This window comes from Scyliorhinus canicula, chromosome 3 (assembly GCF_902713615.1).
Source record: "Scyliorhinus canicula chromosome 3, sScyCan1.1, whole genome shotgun sequence".
Taxonomy (NCBI): domain Eukaryota; kingdom Metazoa; phylum Chordata; class Chondrichthyes; order Carcharhiniformes; family Scyliorhinidae; genus Scyliorhinus; species Scyliorhinus canicula.
This window is the reverse complement of record NC_052148.1, coordinates 238,384,119-238,405,607: the sequence shown is the minus strand read 5'-3', so window position 1 is coordinate 238,405,607 and position 21,489 is coordinate 238,384,119. Positions and strand designations below refer to the sequence as shown.

General features: G+C 42.1%; 1 protein-coding gene across 4 annotated transcripts in view; it reads right to left on the bottom strand.

Annotated features, from left to right (window-relative positions):
- Window positions 1-4,583: 4,583 nt before the first annotated feature.
- The window catches only part of ints10 (integrator complex subunit 10), an 89,555-nt gene continuing 72,649 nt past the window's right edge, over window positions 4,584-21,489 (bottom strand). The window contains exons 15-18 of one of the 4 annotated variants that reach the window (XM_038792428.1): window positions 16,483-16,645; window positions 12,780-12,873; window positions 7,406-7,477; window positions 4,584-6,718 (exon numbers count right to left, since the gene is read on the bottom strand). In XM_038792428.1, the coding sequence (XP_038648356.1) occupies window positions 6,562-6,718; window positions 7,406-7,477; window positions 12,780-12,873; window positions 16,483-16,645 (486 nt within the window). In that variant the 3' untranslated portion in view covers window positions 4,584-6,561. The remainder of the gene's footprint in view (window positions 6,719-7,405; window positions 7,478-12,779; window positions 12,874-16,482; window positions 16,646-21,489) is intronic. The other 3 variants (XM_038792429.1, XM_038792430.1, XM_038792431.1) reach the window with 3 other exon arrangements.

Here is a 21,489-nt window from a genome sequence, read left to right as displayed (position 1 = left end):
GACGTTAAGGGCAATTTAGCATGGCCAATCCACCTAACCTGCACATCTTTGGAATGTGGGAGGAAACCCACATAGGCACGGGGAGAACGTGTAGACTCCGCAGTCACCCAGCCGAGAATCGAACGTGGGACTCTGGAACTTGAGAAGCAACTGTGCTAACCACTATGCTATCGTGCTGCCTCCACGGTGATAAGCCCGTGGTGTCAACTTAACCCAGGATTCAGATAATGTTAACCAAGGATTAGATCCTGTGAATGGTTTATAGAAGTTGCCTATGATTTAATTTATTCATGTATGGCAGAACTTGAGATTCCCTGATGAAACTCATATGAATGAGCAAGACTAGCAGCGTGAAGTATAAATGGAAAGATTGTTAATATGCTTTTTATTTATATTTATATGCTTACACATTTTGATTGGGCAAATGGCACTTTAAAATGGATCGTAAATTAACTCTATAAGTATTGCCTTAATTCAATGTGTGAATTCCTTTTTTTTTATAAATTTAGAGTACCCAATTATTTTTTCCAATTAAGGGGCAATTTAGTGTGGCCAATCCACCTATCCTGCACATCTTTTGGGTTGTGGGGGCGAAACCCACGCAGACACGGGGAGAATGTGCAAACTCCACACGGACAGTGACCCAGGGCCGGGATTCGAACCCGGGTCCTCAGCGCCGTAGGCAGCAATGCTAACCACTGTGCCACCGTGCTGCCCCCAATGTGTGAATTCCTAGATGTTTTACCAAATGTTTGAGCTCAAACTAATGAGGGTTGCGGGGCACCTGAACTTTTAATCGGGTTTATTGGAGTGAAGAGACCAGAGGATTGAATGGGACGGCACTGTCTCATTAGGCATTTTTTTAAATCTTAAAATTCTGATGTTTGGAAAACAACTGATGTTTAGTCTCTGCTTTGGAGAGATTTTTTCTGAAGAACATTCAGAACATTCCAAAGATGTGCAGGTTAGGTGGATTGGCCATGCTAAATTGCCCTTAACGTTTTTACTGTTTATATTGCATTTTTGTGCAATTACTGGTTTGTTACTGTAATACCTCCGTTACGGTCTCGTACATGGTATTCTGGCAGGTGGCTTTTTGCCACTAAATTGCTACCTTGATTTTATAATTGGTTGGAATATTTCTGAGCTTTCAGATTTTTAAGGTTAACCACAATTACTAATTTTATATGCTGACTTTTATACGCTGTCCAAGACGTTTTGAAATTTTACGTTCCTCAAGTGGTTTGTAGGGTCGAACTTGTAACCAGTTTGCAATTACTGTATTTGTATTGATTGTAAAGTTATCAATCAACATGGAATGAGTAAAAGTTACGTGACATTTCTCTTAAAAAAATAATCTCTTAAACAAATGGGTTCCTGCTATTGTAGTTCTATGGAAATAAACACAATGCTCAAAATTGCTTCTGCAATTATAGATCTAGGAGATTGGCATTTCAATATTTAATATTTCAATATTAGAAAGTCAGCATTGTTGCAAAAAGCAAACACAATTATGTGCTAATTGCAGCATCTGTCTAATAAACCGCAGATAATTTTTATTAGTTTTATGGGATGGTGCATCTAACGTGCATTATTGCAGACTTGTTTACATCAAAAATAAAGAGGTTTTGAAACTACATAAAGGGAAGATGTAATGGTACACATTGTTATTTTGTGAAACTATCACAGTTGCTCTATGAAAACAAGCAAATGAGCGAGCTTGTGTTTATATAGCACATTTCACAACTGAAGTACTTGCCAATGGACTTCCCAGCCAATTAAGTACTTTTGAGCTATAAGTCATTGTTACATCCCATGAACAACAATGAGATAAATGGCCACCGAATGTTTCAGAGATGATTGCAGCGGAACAAATGCTGGTCATGACACCAAGAGAACTTTACTTTGAAGAATTCTGCAGGATCTTTGACATCCTCCTGAGAAGGCAGATAGGGTCTTATTCACTATCTCATCTGAAAAATGGTACCTCCACCAGTGCAGCACTCTCTCAGTAATGCACAGAAGTGTCAGTTTAGATGTGTGTTAAGTCTCTGCAGTGGTGTACCAACATGGTAGAACGAGGAAGCAAGAATGCCTTGACAGGACAAATAGTTTCAATGTTACAGCAACTGCATCTGACCTAAAATATTGAACAAACAAAAATCAAAGACATGTACAGCACAGGAACAGGCCCTTTGGCCCTCCACCGACCATGCTGCCCGTCTAACCTAAAATCTTCTACACTTCCAGGGTCTGTATCTCTCCATTCCCACCCTATTCATATAGTTGTCAAGATGCCCTTAAACGTCACTATCGTACCTGCTCCCACCACCTCCTCGGGCAGCGAGTTCCAGGCACCCACCACCCTCTAAAACCCTCCCTCGCACATCTCCTTTAAACTTTGCCCTTTGCACCTTAAACCTATGTCTCCATATAATTAACTCTTCAACCCTGGGATAAAGCTTCTGACTATCCGCTCTGTAGACTTCTATTTTGTAGACTTCTATCAGGTCGCCCCTCAACCTCCATCATTCCAATGAGAACAAACCAAGTTTATCCAACCTCACCTCATAGCTAATGCCTAATGCATTGAGGGATAAACTTGCAAGGCTGCATTTCCAGCACATAACCACAGGTTGTAGTCCTGACACTGAAATATTATAGGGCTATTTCTAACTCATTCTCATATTTAGTGAGGCTCCATACTAATAGCAGAATCTTCCTTTGGGTATATTATAATTGGTAAATACAGAGGGAGCCCTGCAGTGACACGTTGGCCTTTATTGCAAGGGGACTGGAGTACAGGAATAAAGAAGTTGTGCTCGAGTTGTACAGGGTCTTGGTGAGGCCACATCTGGAGTAGTGTGTGCAGTTTTGATCTCCTCATTGAAGAAAAGATACACTTGCCTTGGAGACAGTACAGCAAATGTTCACTAAATTGGTTCCTGGGATGAGGGGGATGGCCTATGTTGAGGGGCTGAACAAATTGGGTCTAGTTTCTCTGGAGTTTAGAAGTATAAGAGATGATCTCATTGAAACGTACAAGATTCTGTTGGGGCTTGATAAGGTATAGATAGTTTCTGCTGGTCGGGGAATCTAAAAGGCGGGGCACAGTCTCAGGATAAGGGGCCGATCATTTGGATGAGGGGAAATTACTTCACTCAAATGGTGGCAAATTTTGGGAATTCTTTATCCAAGAGGGTTGTGGAAGCTCCACCATCAAATACACTTAAGGCTGGGAAGACAAACGTTGCGGGGGAGGCTCCGCAAACCACGTTAACATTGCAGCGGACCACGTTGCAAACCACGTTCATATGTTTTGGTCCTGTCCATAGCTGGAGGATTACTGGAAGGAGGTGTTTAGGGTAATCTCTAAAGTAGTGCACGTGAAACTGGACCGGGCGGTTGGGAGTCATATTCGGGGTGTCGGACCAGCCAGGGTTGGAAAGGGGCACGGAGGCAGATGTTGTTGCCTTCGCCTCGTTGATCGCCCGAAGACGGATCCTGTTAGGGTGGAGATCAACCTCTCCACCCTGTGCCCTGGCATGGCCCGGGGGGGGGGGGGGGGGGGGGGGGAATCATGTGAAATGGGGAACAGGCAGGGAAGTGGACTTGAAGGCCGAGATGCATTGAATGGTGGGGCGGGCTTGAAGGGCCATATGGCCACCTCCTGCTTCTTGTGTACTTGGCTACACCGTCTTCAGTCCCAATTCTGTAACACTCATTTTCGGAAGTGTAAGTGCGTAAACGCAACTCTCAGATGTCCAATTGTTTATGACTATACAACGACTGATTTTTAGCATATGGCTTAGCTCAGCAACTAATTGAAAAATGCATGATTGAGATCATATGTTTTGAAAGGGAATGATGGATTAACTGAACTCGAGAGGAAATGGAAACAATTTAGCAGTCGCTATAGCACAGTAATGGACTATACATTTACGAGAACCCACATCTTCCATAAAACTAAAACTGCACCAAAGCACTTACTACTATTTTATCATCATGTTTAAGGGCCATCCTTGGAAGGAAGTAGACTGTGCAATGTACTGTACACGGACCAACATCCAATTTTAAATGGAAACAGGTGAAGTGTACACTGTAGAATGATTGGCAGTCATAATCCAGAGGAGACTAATAACTATTCATCACTAAACAGAAGTGCATCAAATTTGAAGACTTAAAAGAATCTGAAAACCTATAACTTGCTCTGCTACACAGAAAATATCCAAGAAGGCACACGCACAATAGGAAAAATTTAGATCTAATTTGGATTACAAGTTAATCCTTATCTTCAAAATTAAGAATAGATGGGGCTACGCCACAGACATGAGATAATGATTTTTATACCGTGTTTACCAAGTGTGTTAGTCTTGCTAATGGGCAAGGAAAAACACCTAACTCACATTATATGTAGGAAATCTGACTTAATTTGAATCTTCTTTCACACATTCAAGCAGATATATTTAAATATCAAGTGATGTGACAAAAGATTAAAATATATATGAAACAAACAGCATTAGTAAACGTGTTACATGATGAGGCATTAAACTCAAATACAACACATCACAATAAAGACAAAATGGCATTTCTTGGAAACATTTTTTCATAAAGACACAAGTGCACGTAAACTACAACAGTTCTGTAAACATGTACATGAATAAAAAAAACATGGTTTATGTGGACTCCGAGAACTACATTACTTTCCACTAATAATTCAATGTTACTAGTTCCACACTGGATAATTGGTTGATGACTTTCTCAAAGAAACCTCCTTTTGTATCTTCAATGCATTCCATGATGAAGCACTGTTTTACTAAACAATGGACGGCCTGCTTTCAGCTTATTTAAAGCCACTGAAAATAATGTATTAGACTCTCAAGTAAATTGAACTGGACATGTATCTGGGAATAATAGGTAATGCCAGAGATTTAGACCACACGTGAGCACTTAAGTCCATCTGTTTCAGTCTGTGGGCCTATTATGACATCCCAGAACAGTCTTTCCTTTCTTCAAGATCAACTTCAGTTAAGATCATCTTACTCCCTCAGTATGGCAGTGGGTTACTTTCACTTGAAAGGCTAAGCTGTTCCTAAAAAACTTTTCAATTGCCACGGGAATGGTTAATGAAAACCAGGAATGCACTGACTGCTTCAAGTTTTGGAATATGACTGGAGAAGTTACAGCATGTAGGTACTCTAAAGAGGGGTGCATTTGGTCCAACATATATCAGTCATCAGTTGTTCCCTACAACAGCTCTCCACCTATGCAGAAAAAGTTCAATAAAGATCTGTGCTTGGAATTTCTGTGGGGGTTCTCTCAATCTACTGCTATGAACAGCCAAAAACAACCATTTACACCAAAGTTCAATGAAAATCCATTGGAAATTATCCTTGATATATTGGAATCAGCTGTTAATTGCAAATCAGATGTTCTCCGCAATCTCACACAGGCTGCTGTGTTAAACTGTAAAAGAAAACCAAAAGGTTCTCCAGCCTATAGAACAACATTAAATGTTTAAGATGATAGCATAGATTGACTATTTTTCAAACCTTTTTTTGTCTCCCAAAAATGTATTTATCTCCGGTTCCTATTCATGTTAAATAGATTCTGCAAGTATTAGTTCCACTGCTAGAAGAAATTAATATTGCATCATAGCTGTTAAATACAAATGCCTAGTGATAGGAGAAAAAGTATCAAAAATTCATTTGGATACAACTTTTAAGATAGTGCATTGATCCCCATGGGATAGAAATAATTTAGGACCAGCTATTCAGTCTGGAAAACGTTGATTAATTGAACTTAACTGACAGCAGATACTATAGTCTGAAAATGATGCGACTGTGGAATTGTAATTGATCCAGTATTAACATATGGGTCTGCTGAAGAGGAGCGGAACTTTATTTTTGAGTGTGATGTTTGAATTAAAAATTATTATGCTTATTTCTTGTTCATAATAATATCACTACGTTATAAGGGGAGAGGACAGAGTTATAACACTTACTTAGTTCATCCGGCCAGATTGAGAAAGAAAGTCTGCTATTTCTGTGGCCATATGCAACCCAAGTCAAACGAGTTCAGAAAATATCAGCTCAGCTTCTGATTAGTGCAAGATCCACATCACCAAAATCAGCTTGCAAAATTATGGCCACTTGAGATTCCCACAAGAATTTGGTGTAACCAATCAGATTTGTGCAGTGGCTAAAGCACATTGTTGGGCCAGGCAAACGGAGTTTTCTTTTTCTCTACACAACTGGCTAAAGCCATGCATGTTTGAGTGCTTGAAGCTGACAAAAATGACAGAAAAAATGAAAAATATTCTAGTCCTTTAGCACTGGGATCTCTGGCCTTAAATAATGCAAATATTCAGCAAAATGGATTACTTAAGGCATCAATATTAGTGATTTTTCAGTGGCATTGGAACATCTCCTTTCACGACTGTCTTGTGTTCCATCAAAATCCAATAACAAACTTTACCACGCACAAGAAGGGAACAGTGCACTTCAGCAGATCGACACAACCATCCATATGTGCGAAAAGGAAAATGCCTACTTATGTCTGTCACATCAAAGTCTGAAGCAATATGATCTTCTCATTAATGCAAAATCTGTGTAACACAACCATTAGATTTTCCCCACAACGAGAAACCTGCCGCTCCATGGCTAATCTGAAATCTTCTTTCACTCCCTTCGTAATACCTCGGGTTACTGTGTGATGTCTGCAACACAAATTTAAAAAGCAAATCATCCATCTGGCTACACATTCCTGTCAATTATAAATAACTTTTCATCCTTTGGCTATATCCCGCCATAAGAAAATTTCAAGTTATTAATATTTAACTTACTAAAAAATAATAAAATTTAAATATATAATGTATGCATAGAACGATCACTAGTATTTGAAATGTTTTAAATTTGTTAAATTATTCAATCTAAATTAATTTTTCTTTAGTGCTGTCTAGCCAAATTCCCAAGTTTGCGATTAAAGTATTTTTGTACTAGTTACATAATAAAAGTTCATTCTTGAGTGCTTAAGGATATTTAGAAGAACAATGATTTATGACCAATCATGCTTTCTAACTAAAGCACACTAATTTGGTGGTTGACTTTTTTTTTTAAAGCAATGGTGCAAATTCATTGGAATGCATAACATAGTTGCTACCGTGATAAATGCTCCCCCGCTGCACTAATTTCGTAATATATGCATAGACAACCCTTCAAAAGAAATAATCTCATGGCAAAGTTTGCATTTTGTGAAGTACGATATACTAAAATGATCACTGTATGGCATGATTCTTAAGTCATGGATTGTGTAAACAAAAAAATAGAAAAATAAAGACATTCTTAAAAACCCATGGGTTAACATGGTGACAAACACAGCACATGACGAACAGGTCGTGTGGTACCTGTCAGCTGTCTGACTGCTGGGCTGCAGTTTGAACTCCTGCGGAAGAACCCCCAGTGGAGGGCTAGAATTCCTTGAAAACAGTAAACATCAACAGTACATTCAACACTCACACATATTCACCAATAGCACAAATCTTCTACCCGTTACCAATAGGAAAAAGATAACTGGAAGGAATTGAACAGAGTACATAATAACTTTCAAATTCATAATTTGATACTACATGCACAAACTAGATAGGGTTTTCATAAGTTAAAACATAGAACATAGTAAAACACAAGACACGTGCACACATTTTGAACAACTGGTTTATAAAAACAGTCGTAATGAAATTAGGAACTGGTGTTTTTTACAGCAGAGGAAATGTGTGCAGGATTTCATCATCACATCTGTTTATGAATAAGGTCAAGAAGTCCTATTTTTCCCCTACAGACCTTGCCTGGCCATGCATCTCCTGTGACAGAAAAGACAGATGACTTCATCTCAAACTTCCATCATTGCTCTCTTATTGGCAATTCTGGCATTATTTGCCCATTTGCTGATTTCTTTTTTTAAATTACATTTAATACAGTTAATAAAAGATTTCACTACAGTAGAAGCAGGACGGGAAGCTTGAGAGTGTGTAACTTCGCAGCTCATTTTCTTCAAGATTATGCATGCATAACTACTTTTGAAAAGAAACTTAAAAGATGTGATAACATGCCAAGTTTTACCAAGAATAGCCAAGTGGAACTATTTCTTAATCAAATCAGACACGATTTTTAAAAAATAAATTGAGTATACCCAATTCTTTTTTTCCCCCAATAAGGGGAAATTTATTGTGGCCAATCCACCTAGCCTGCACACTGTTCGGTTATGGGGGTGAGACCCACGCAGACACGGGGAGAATATGCAAACTCCATACAGACGGTGACCCAAGGCCGGACTCAAACCCAGGTCCTCAGCGCCATGAGGCAGCAGTGCTAACCACTGTGCCACCGTGCCACCCCATTTTTTAAGCTCAAAAGCAGCACTCTGGACTGCCAGAATTAATTAAATAATGGGGAAAAGCAGCATGAGTTTGATCCCACAATAACAAACAATGGCAGGTTGGCAAGATCATCAAATTCAAGGCCACAGCACTATGAAACAGACCCTTCACACCTGCACTCCACCCCCTCCCTCTTCCCGCCATCCATCGCCAAAACATTTAAATATATTAATTCACATGCAGACGATACTTTTTAAAAGAAAGCAAAAGAACAAGTTTAAATTTGGGAGATTTTAATAAATTAATATTTTATCCCAATAGAAGACACTAGCTTCAGTATGGCCTGAATATATGTCAATACAACATCCGTGGTTTGTTGGAGACTACATCTCAGTCCAGAGAAGAATAATTAATTAGTGGAGAACCAATTTCAATGGGGTGAGAATGCTTCCAAATTATCTCGGTCAGATCCAACAACAGGCAGAGAACGTGGTAACTCAACAATGGGCACCCTTTAAAGAGATGGTTCAGATGTTGTCAAGACATAGTTCCACGAGGGGGATAGGGAGGGTAAAGAAATCCAGAGCACCCTGGATGACTAAAGAGATAGAGAGTAAGATAAAGCAACAAAAAGAGTACAAAAGATAGGTGTCAGATGGATAATAAATTGAGAATCAGGCTCAATATAGAAGGTTCAGAAGAGAATTAAAAAAGCAAAGAGCAGCAAAGAGGGGGTATGGGATGGCACGGTAGCACAGTGGTTAGCACAGCTGCCTCACAGTGCCAGGGAGCCAGGTTCGATTCCAGCCTGGGGTGACTGTGGAGTTTGCACTTGTCTGTGTGAGTTTCCTCCGGGTGGTCCGGTTTCCTCCCACAGTCCAAAGACGTGCAGGTTAGGTGGATTGGTCATGATCACTGTGCGCGGTCACAGGGATAGGGCGGGGTGTGAGACTAGATAGAGTGCTCTTCGGAGGGTCAGTGCAAACTCTCTCTCTCTCTCCCCCCCCCCCCCCGGTCAGTGCACTGAGCTGAATGGCCTCCTTTGCATGTAGGGATTCTATGGAAGTGACTGACAGTAAACATAAAAGGGATTTCAAAGATCTTCTGTAGAAGAAGGGTGTCAAAAGCAGGATTGGGGCTGGTTAAGGAATAAAAAAGGGAATTTGCACTTTGAGGCATGGTAGCATGGCTGTGGCACAAAATAAACATTTTGCATCTGTCTTTATCAAGGAAGGAGATGCTGTCCAGGCCATGGTGAAAAAGGACATAGTTCAGACACTTGATTAGTTTAAAATTGATGAGGAGGAAGTCTTGGATAGACATGGCAGGGAATGCCAGCACAGATATATTATGGTGAAATTATGTTGAGCTAAAATAAAAATAAAAGCTGTGGATTCTGGAGATCAGAAATGAGAACAAAAGTGCTGTAAAGCCTCAGTAGGTCTGACAGCACCCATGGGGACAGAAACAGAGTTAACGTTTCGAGTCCCTATGACTTCTTCAGAACCAAACTTCTTCCAAAGAAGAATCATATTGGACTTAAAAGGTTAACTGTTTCTCTCTGCACAGATGGAAACACAGTGCGTGGAATGCACTGTCTGAGAGATACATTCAATTGTGACATTGAAAGGGGATTGGATCCATATCTGAAAAGGAAAATTTACAGAACTAAAGGGAAAGGCAACATGGATATGATGGGCCAAATGGTCTCTTCACATGCTGTCCCGATTCTATGTGCCTGTAATGCCAGTGCTAGCTCCATACTGCAGCTATCTACCCAAATCCATTTGTTTTAATTTAATAAATTTAGAGTACCCAATTAATTTTTTTTTCCAATTAAGGGGCAATTTAGTGTGGCCAATCCACCTCCCCTGGACATCTTTGGGTTGTGGAGGCAAAACCCACGCAAACACAGGGAGAATGTGCTAACTCCACATGGACAGTGGCCCAGGACTGGGATCGAACCTGGCGCCATGAGGCAGCATTGCTACCCTCTGTGCAACCATGCCCCCCCCCCAATCCCTTTATAACTATTCCTTCCCCCAAGCCTATTTAAGAGTTCCCAAATGTAAAAACGAAACAGTAGGTCAGCACAACTGGCCACAACAGAAAGGTGTTTCCAATATGACAATTATTTTCCACATAAGAATAATTCCTCAAGTTTGACTAAAACAATTTCTCAACAGGAAGGGTAATTATTGAAATGTTGTTTACCTCTGAAATTCTCAGAAGATAATTTAGTGATCAAGGGAAAGCTGGACCTTACCTGCAATTCCAGAGATTCTAGGTTCCAGTAATCCATATTATAACACACACATTCATGCGCACACATACACTCATACAGAGATCAATTGTACCACACCATGGCGCTTAACCAGAGTTCTACAACAGTATCCAAGTGTATCTGAGCCAGTGGGACAATAATGAGAAACAAAGTCAAGGAATGGGGAAAATACTACTTTGTTCTTTTTTGGTTTTGATTACCCCCTCCGATTTAAAAAATGTTGATGCCTGAACTGAAACACAGCAAAAGGCGTGCTAATTGCTCTCCAGCAATTATCCAAAACACTGTCTCTCCTGCCAATGCAAGTTGGCCCTAATGATGGCCACCAATTCAGGTTTGGTGTAGCAACACACTGGTCCACTCATATGCAGAAAGCCAATGATGTTGTGCCCAGTGTGTGGCTTTGAATTATGGCCATAGTGTGGAAAGCAGGAACAAGAGCAGCGTAGGAGACAGTGTTGGTTTATTGCATATTCTAAATATTTGTAAATATTGTACCAGGGCGATTAAAGTTTTATCTTATCATGTTTACCAAGAACTAAAAGGATTCATTTTGGGGTTTGCGAAGAAAAATAATCCTGCCCGTTGCTTGCTTTTTATTTATCAGCCATTTGTGATGCATCAGAGGGCAGCTTGCTAATGCATTGCTGTCAGGAATCAGATGAAACAATTTCCTTGTGGGATTCTAATTTTATGAACTTTTGAACTAAAGTTAGACAACTTTACTAAAAAATGGTGTGTGGTGTACACGGACATCACCAGCAATTGGAACCCATCAGTCGCAACAATGTTATGTTGGTACAACTAGGCATTCACCGCATTGGTAGCAAACGCAGCCTATCCAAAATAATTTGTGCTCCCGTGTGTGCATCACCACCATCAGATGCCTATTCACCAACAGGGAGTACCACAGTCAAATGTAATCTTGCACTCATCTGATGTCTATGTGTGCACTTTCAGTATAAGTGCTGGACAGTAATCAGAAATGGCAACCTTGGTTAATTGTCCCCTCCCTAACCCAGGTACATTGCAACAAACTAGAAGTACAAAAGCTGGATTTTCCAGATCTGGATGGTGAAGTTAATCATAAACTCAATAAACCATCCAGACATTTTAAAACTATCACTGGGGCGGCACGGTGGCTAGCACTGCTGCCTCACAGTGCCAGGGACCCCGGTTCAATTCCAGCCTTGGGTGACTGTCTGTGTGGAGTATGCACGTTTTCCCATTGTCTGTGCGGGTTTTCTCCGGGTGCTCCAGTTTCCTCCCAAAGTCCAAAGATATGCAGGTTAGGTGTATTGGCCGTGCTAAATTGCCCCTTAATGTCCAAAGATATGCAGGTTAGGTGTATTGGCCATGCTAAATTGCCCCTTAATGTCCAAAGATATGCAGGTTAGGTGGATTGGCCGTGCTAAATTGCCCCTTAATGTCCAAAGATATGTAGGTTTGGTGGATTGGCCGTGCTAAATTGCCACTTAATGTCCAAAGATATGCAGGTTAGGTGGATTGGCCGTGCTAAATTGCCCCTTAATGTCCAAAGATATGCAGGTTAGGTGGATTGGCCGTGCTAAATTGCCCTTTAGCGTCCAATGGTATGCAGGTTAGGTGGATTGGCCGTGCTAAATTACCCCTTAATGTCCAAAGATATGCAGGTTAGGTGGATTGGCTGTGCTAAATTGTCCTTTAGCATCCAAAAATATGCAGGTTAGGTGGATTGGCCATGCTAAATTGCCCCTTAGTGTTAGTTAGTGCAGACTCGATGGGCCAAATAGCCTCCTTCTGCACTGTAGAAGTTCTATACCACATTGTGCAAAAGAAAAACACATTTTAACTGATGTAGTAAAAAAAAAACTTTAAAATGTAACTGTTCCAAGGACATTCAAAATCACAAAAACAAATGTTTAAAGAAACGTTAATTATTCACTAATCTTCCAACTACTGTTGGCCTTCTCAGAAATGTAATCCCTTCCAGCATATCTTTCCCTTAGCAATTACAACATATGCTCCTTGTAACATGCTGTAAGAAAGCAAGGAGCAACATTAGTTACTCAAACAAACAATGAAATCCCAATTATGAATAACAGTGTGCATCAATAATTGTCTTACAAGTTTCGTACTCACTTTATTAGAAGACCTTGATTTGGCAACAGCTCTAGATGAATTTTACCACCTTCTGTAGTTCTGAGATAAGCAAATTCTTCCAACATGTCAATGTCGACAGATGTGATTAAGGACAAGTGGACTATTGTTATTTTAGCACTACACTATTAGTTCATTTTTAATACATTCACAAAATATGCAGAATGTATTCTTCTACCACTAAGATGGGAGCACATTCGTAATTAACTCTCATCTGGTTAATTTATTCAGATGGAAGAAAATCATGTCTCGTACAACACTAGTGGAATAAACAAACAACACAGAATTACATTGAACATGCAACATAGAAGCAGGCCATTCAGCCCTAATGATGTTTCTGCTCCACATGAATCTCCTCCAATTTCCTTTATAATCATCTGAGCCGTGCAAAATATTTTTCTCCTCCCTTTTCTCTCATGTACTCTAATTGGTGGAAGTTAGAGCCAGATTACAAAATGTCACTTCAGTGTACAAATATCCCCTTTTAAGGGTGTTCTAATAATGCATTTTCATTTTAATGTGGTTCAAAAAGTAAGAATGTACCCGAATACTGCTGCCTCCATTTTCACTCTAGCGTGGTTACTGCACATGCCAAGAACTACATTGTCACGAGAGTAACATACTGCAGCCAAATGAGCACATAATTCAGTATTTTTCTTCTCCATTGCTGGTTGTGCTTCATCTGAAGTTGAGGATATGAGATCTGACTTCAGCTGACTAAAAATACAAATTGCAGCACGATAAAAACTGATGTCACCACTCAAACTGGAGTGTGTTCCATGGCATCATGCTTTCTTAATTACCTGTTCAAATAAGGCAAGAACGTTTGTTTCAGGTTAAAGAATGGGACATGTCATCAGGATCAGGGGGGATCTTATAGAAACATTTAAAATTATGAAGGGAATAGATAGGATAGATGCGGGCAGATTGTTTCCACTGGTGGGTGACAGCAGAATTAGGGGACATAGCCTCAAAATAAGGGGAAGTAGATTTAGGACTGAGTTTAGGAGGAACTTCTTCACCCAAAGGGTTGTGAATCTATGGAATTCCTTGCCCAGTGAAGCAGTTGAGGCTCCTTCATTACATGTTTTTAAGGTAAAGATAGATAGTTTTTTGAAGAATAAAGGGATTAAGGGTTATGGTGTTCGGGCCGGAAAGTGGAGCTGAGTCCACAAAAGATCAGCCATGATCTAATTGAATGGTGGACCAGGCTCGAGGGGCCAGATGGCCTACTCCTGCTCCTAGTTCTTATGTTCTTATGTGCAGATTTATAGATTTTTTAAAAAATATTTTGAAAACTGGGCAGAGGGAATAGTTGGAGGGGATGCAGAGATGAAAGCATCTGCATACCTTGATGAAGTTGTGAAGACATCAAAAGATTGTACTTGCTTCTGCTGCCTTTGAAAGTTTAAGCAGTTCAAAGATATTTTAATTTTTTTTAAATGTAGAAGTTTCCAAAGTGTTGGTTACCCACATACTATACGAGTCTGACTTTGGAGCATGGGGTAAGATGGATGAACAGAGGCGGCACGATGGCACAGTGATTTAGCACTGCTGCCTCACAGCACTGAGGACCCGGGTTCGATCCTGGCCTCGGATCACCGTCCGTATGGAGTTTGCACATTCTCTCCGTGTCTGCGTGGGTCTCATCCCCATAACCCAAAGATGTGCAAGGTAGGTGGATTGGCCATGCTAAGGTGCCCCTTAATTTAATAAAAAGGTAAGACGGATGAACAAAAGATAACAATAGCAAGAGATACATTTGGAATATTGGGGACAATCCAGCAAGCATAAAAATCAAGAATGATACAGTAAACATATTGCTTGGACATGCGATAGCATTTCCAGGAGACTAAAGCGTGGCATTGGGCACATTTCAAAAATGGAAACAGCTGGATTACATTCTATCGCCCTGCACACAGATGTACATGAAAAAAGAAGCCAAGGAAATGTGGATAGACAATGCCAAGAGTGACTTGTTACAGGAAGGGTTACCAATGACGGAAACAGCCACGCTCATTCAGAATTAACAACTGTTAGCTCACCAAGATGTCAAGGATATCGAAGGGTTGAAATTTAAACTTATCTGTAATCAAACTGTATCATGGAGCAACAGGCTTGCCAAGACGAGAAAGCCTTGCTTGCCTTATGTTTTAACTGCCTGAATGTCATATACAAAAAAATGCTACTGTAAAGAAATAAATGACAGTAACGGTGTTTCAGCCAGGCGTGGTTAAAGTATAACATTGGTTTAGTGGAATAAACACTGGCAGAGGGATCCATTAAATATAATGTAGAAGGATAACTTAGCAAAAACTGTTCTGCAAAGAGGTTAAGAACAGTTTGGTCAGGAAGTCTTGTTTGAGGCAGTTAGCATTTAGAGCAAACAACTATGAATGTTTACATGGATGAACTGTCTTCAAAAGATTCAGGAATAGATAAGTTATGCAAGCTTATCGGTGACATGCACCTTTGATGTGTGGAAAATGTGATGTATAAAGGAGCATGGTTTTCGAGGGCTAGCACTAAAATGTTGTTGGGACATTTCTGATTCCTGTGATCATTATTTAAGTGAGAAAGGTCTGGAAAATGAAATAATATTCTCTTTTTTTAAAAAGGACTGTTTTGGTGTGTTGAATTCTGCAATACATCAGATTAGAATTATTCAAACTTTGCATGAATAATTTATATCTTCTGAACTTCTAAGCACGTTGCAGTCTTATAATACAATCTCCAATTAAATGTTTTTTTGACATATCGAATTAGTAGAAACAAACACTAACAAGAGAATATCACACATGTTCACTAACACAGGTGACATCGCCCTCAAGTATTTTTATTTTCTTCATTTGATATTTTATACTAAACCTGGAGGTCATAGACACATTGGGCTGGATTCTCCATCCCGCCGCGCCACATTTCTGTTTTACCCCGCCGGTGGGATGCTCCGTTACGCCGGCTGGCCAATGGGGTTTCCCATTGTGGGGCAGCTCCACGCCGGCAAAACGGAGCATCCCGACGGCAGAGAATCCAGCCCATTCATTTCTGCTCTTTCAAACTCCTAATTTCTCAGCACAACAGTTGAGGTATGAAGTCCAAAAATGCTTCTCAAAAAATGAAGTTTAAGCACTGTCGTTAGTGTGCCAAATGCCGCCAGTCAATTTGTGCACTGTCAGATTCCATCACCAGCAAATAAGTTGAAAGACAAATTCATCAGTTGTGCTTGCAGTGGTTAGCACTGCTGCCTGACGGCGCCGAGGACCAGGTTCGACCCCAGCCCCAGGTCACTGTCTGTGTGGAGTTTGCACATTCTCCCCATGCCCGCGTGGGTCTCACTCCCACATCCCAAAAAGATGTGCAGGGTCGGTGCATTGGCCACATTAAATTGCCCCTTAATTGGACAAAAAGAATTGGTTACACTAAATTTATGAAAAAAAGTCACCTGTTCTTCACAGAGCAGTGACATCATTTACCCCCACCTGATCGACCAGACAGGGCCTCAATTTGGCATCCCAATTCAAAAATGACGCCACCACCAACAGCTGTCTCTCTACTACAGCAAAGTGCTGAAGTTTGAAATTGAATCCATGACCTTCAGACTCAAACTCACTCCAATAAAGGTGACTAATAAACAGGATTGCATTTTAGAATTTCCAAACATACAATAAAAAAGGTAAAAGGATACTTGTGACATAATTGAAGAAGTTTTCATACTGAAATGATCCTTGCTGACAGATTTTGTTAACTGCTTTGAGAAATAGGTTCTCTCCACGAGGCCAGTCCAGTTGGAGCAGAACAATCACGTGACCTAAAGCTAGATCATCCCGTATGTCTGTAAAGGCTCTCAGCTATAAAAAGCAAAATTATTTGTTAAATCTCCCTCAAGGAAAGAATAAATGGCAGAATTATTTTTCAGTAGTTTGGTTTTATTTTATGTTGTCAAAGGTCTCAATTTACAACTGAAAAAACTTAACTGATGTGGTGACACAACATGTTAGTGTACAAATGTGTATTACCGGTCCAATAGCAGATACTAACTGATCCCCAAATGATTGATCAGTCATTATAACTCATCATCTGATTTAAATTATTTATTGCTGATGGTATTGTTTACTAATAATTAGGGATGAATTAACTGTCATCCTTTACACCTCTTTCGGGGGTTTATCACAGGCAAAGTCTATTCCACTTGGGATTACACTCATTTCCTATTTGCTTTCACATGCAGGACCTCTCATATCAAAATTGAACACTTGCCAAGCCTTAAAAATAAAACGTACATGCCTCCTTATCACATCTTCAGTATGCTCCAAAATAATTTCCAACCTATTTTTAAAAAAATGCATTCACTTTGTAGGCAGAAAGTACAACCATTTATACCGAGCAAGCTCCCACAAGACAAATAGCCAATTCATTTTTTGGTGTTGTTGTTTATGGCAGATGAAACGTTGGGCAAACTGGGAAAAATCTCTGTTAATTTTCCAAACTGCCTCAGGACTTCTATATTCATCTAGCAGGTAGATGGGATTTTTGTTTAATGGCTGCTCTGAAAGATAGAGAGGATAAAATATATGCGACATACAATATAAATTCAAAAATATGCTATATAAAATTCTTAAGGGCTTGACAGGGTAGATGCTGGCAAAACACTCTGTCTGTGGAGTTTTCAAATGCCATAACCAATAGCACTAGTAGCCTCAGCCACTGTTCAGTTCTCCACACCCTCCACTTAAATACCAACAATCAGGTTTCATGCTTGCTTCACTTCGCCCTCACCCACTTGGCACTACTGCACACCTCACACCCGCATCTCAGATTACACACACTGTCAATTATTAAACCACGACAGCCTTTTTATCCATACAAATTGCACAACACTCACCAACTCCCTTGCCTCTCTCTTGCAGGATAACATGGTTGACACTTGGTTGGAAACAGGAGGAACTAACTGGAGGCGCCAGCACTGGACAAAATAGTACTGGTCATTATTGGGATAGCCATTGCTGAGGTCATGGCCAATGACAGGCCTGAAATCCTCAAAGACGGCAGTACTTCATACTCAATCCTTTTTTGCACATCTCATTTCCCTTTTCGCCTGTACACTTTTCTGATTATAAGCTACAGGTGCTGTAGGCATTGACCTCTTACTCCCCACTCTCCATTTCCCAGCATTGCTCTTGTGCCTTTTTCCTTTCAGATATGCAAGAGGAGCAGTGGGGCAGTGGAGAAGCACCGAGGAGAGAGTGATGAAGGCATCATACTACCACTTGATCTCAGACTCTTAGCCACCAGCTTGGATACTGGCAATGTGTACGTATTGAGGATAGAACAGGAGCAAGATTTGCCCATGATGGGACACCGACCATGTGTGGTCTGCAACGAGGGCAGAGGGTAAAGGTAGTACAGGTTTCAACTCACTGGAGGGCAAGGTTAGACAGGAGGTCTACTTCAGAAAACTCAGGTGAGGGTTTCAATTCAGCAGCCTACAGAAGAAACTGATGGATGCACAGAACAGAATATTTGGTACATTGGGAGACCTGCTGTCAATGTTCAAGCATGGAGGAGTCCAGAACAATTTGGAAGAAGGTTTTGAGGAGAGTGTGAAGTCCATCCTTTCCAACACAAAAGTGGTAGCAACTCCATTCACACATTCATGGGCTGCAATGTGATGCAGCATCTGATGGAGAATATCACAGTTTCCATTGCAGCACAGGTCCAAATGTTGCAGTGGAAGCTCAGGCTGCTGTCATGCAAGGTGCCAAGTCAACTCGGACATGTTCCGATTATGGCTGTGGATTAGATTGTGCAGAATGCCACAACAGTCCAGTAATTTCTCCTGCAATAACTCATCACCCTGGGGAGTGGCAGTGGCTCCATGAGCTCAAACCTGCTGTTCTCTCTCAGGATGACAGCATTCTATCTGCCATCCGGCCACTCCACCAGTGCCTTTGCTGTTGTAGATCAGTTTAGATTGCTCTCGCCAACGGCCGGTTGGTGTAGTCCATCAAAGTGGCCTTGAGGCCCAGAGCTGCTAAAGGTCATCCTCCAATGCCATTTGCAGCTTCTTCTATCGAATATCGGCAGCCTTCCATCAGCAAGCTGCAGTCACTGAGGTAGCACTGCGTGGGAGCAGTAGGACAGATAAAAGCACACAGAAGACAAGCACTACAGAATGCACAAGGGTGCTTAGTTGACTTTTGTATGCAATTTTGCAGGATTTATAAATTTGGTTTGGAATGTTTATTTATAATAGTTTTTATTTTTACATTGCAGATAAGCAGACACTGTGATGTTACTAACAGAGGGAAGGTAAGGTGCAGGACCGTTTGCGAATGGTGAATTTTTTTCATAGAATTTACAGTGCAGAAGGAGGCCATTCGGCCCATCGAGTCTGCACCGGCTCTTGGAAAGAGCACCCTACCCACGGTCAACACCTCCACCCTATCCCATAACCCAGTAACCCCACCCAACACGATGGACAATTTTGGACACTAAGGGCAATTTATCATGGCCAATCCACCTAACCTGCACATCTTTGGACTGTGGGAGGAAACCCGAATGCGCACAGACCGAAGATGCTCAGCAAAGCGATCACCCAGTCTGCGTGTGGTCTCTCTGGTAAATATGGGTGATCCCACAGGACGGGGGTTCCGAAACCCCCCCCCACCAGGATTGTTACCTGGAATGTAAGGGGACTCAATGGCCCAGTGAAAAGATTCAGAGTGTTCGCCCACCTAAGAAGCCTAAAAGCAGACATAATCTACCTACAAGAGAAGCACCTGAGGGTGAAGAACCAACTGCTGGTAAGGAAAGGCTGGGTGGGACAGACGTACCATTCATGCTACGGGACGAGGGCTGGGGGAGTAGCAATATTAATTCGCAACGGTCAGCGGTGTCCTGGAAGGGGCACCTGTCGTATTGGTAAACGTGTATGCTCCCAACTGGGACGCCACAGAATTCATAAAGAAGACCATGGCGGAAATCCCCGACCTTGACACACACCGACTTATTATGGGGGGGCGACTTCAACTGTGTACAGGATCCACTGACCGACCGATCAAACCTCAGAATGGGGAAAAATGTCCGGCATGGCTAGGGAGCTAGGGGCCTTCATGGAACAGATGGGGGCGGTGGACCCATGGAGGCTCCTGCACCCGGGTAAAAGGAGTTCTTGTTCTTTTCGCAGTTGCACAAGGTATACACCCGTATCGCCTTCTTTGCAGTGGGGAAATCAGTGCTTCCAGGGATCACGGGAATGGACTAATCCATGATCGTTATCTTTGACAACGCTCCACACTATATGGATGTGAGGTTGGGGACAGGCCAGACCCAGCACCCCACATGGAGGCTGGACACGGACTTCCAGGCCGACAAGGCTTTCTGCCAAAAAATATCGCAGGCCGTAGGCGATTACGTTAGTAACAACCAAAACGGGGAGGTCTCACCCTCCACGTTTTGGGAGGCACTGAAGGCCGTGATCAGAGGAGAGATCGTAGCCTGCAAGGCAAGTAGAGATAGGGAAGAGAGGGTGGCCAGGCAACAGCTAGTGGACTCCATCCTGGAAGTCGATAGAAAGTAGTCCGAGGCCCTGACCATAGAGCTGCTGGCGGAGAAGAACAAGCTGCTATCCACTAAGTAAGTAGTGTACCAACTCCGCCAGACACGGGGGACCTTCTACGAACATGGAGACATAGAACATAGAACAGTACAGCACAGAACAGGCCCTTCGGCCCTCAATGTTGTGCCGAGCCATGATCACCCTACTCAAACCCACGTATCCACCCTATACCCGTAACCCAACAACCCCCCCTTAACCTTACTTTTATTAGGACACTACGGGCAATTTAGCACGGCCAATCCACCTAACCCGCACATCTTTTGGACTGTGGGAGGAAACCAGAGCACCCGGAGGAAACCCACGCACACAGGGGGAGGACGTGTAGACTCCACACAGACAGTGACCCAGCCGGGAATCGAACCTGGGACCCTGGAGCTGTGAAGCATTTATGCTAACCACCATGCTACCCTGCTGCCCCAAACAAGGCGGACCGCCTATTGGCTCACCAGCTGAAAAAGCAGGCAGCCAGGAGGGAAATAGCGCAGGTTAAGGATAGCAAAGGCTGACAGGTAACAGAGCCAAAGGAGGTCAATCCGGAATTCGAGATCTTCTACCGGGGACTGTATGCCTCTGAGCACCCCAACGGGGACGCGGGAATAAAACAGTTCCTAGACAGACTGGAACTACCAGTGGTGGGGGAAGACAGACGGCGGGAGCTGGAAGCACCAATAGACCTGGGAGAAATCATGGAGAGCATCAGCTCCATGCAGGCGGGGAAGGCACCGGGACCCGACGGGTTCCCGGCAGACTTCTACAAAAAACTTGCACTAGTCCTGGCCCCACACCTAAGGGACATGTTCGCGGACTCACTAGCTGGGGGCACCGTGCCCCCAACGCTAGCGCAGGCCAAAATCTCACTAATACCCAAAAAAGATAAAGACCAGACGGAATGTGGATCATACAGACCCATTTCACTGCTGAACGTGGATGTGAAAATACTCGCAACGGTCCTGGCCAAAAGGCTGGAGGGCTGTGTACCAGAGGTGGTCGCAGAGGACCAAACGGGCTTTGTCAACGGTAGGCAGCTCACAGTGAACATCAGGCGGCTGCTGAATGTGATAATGACGCCCCCCC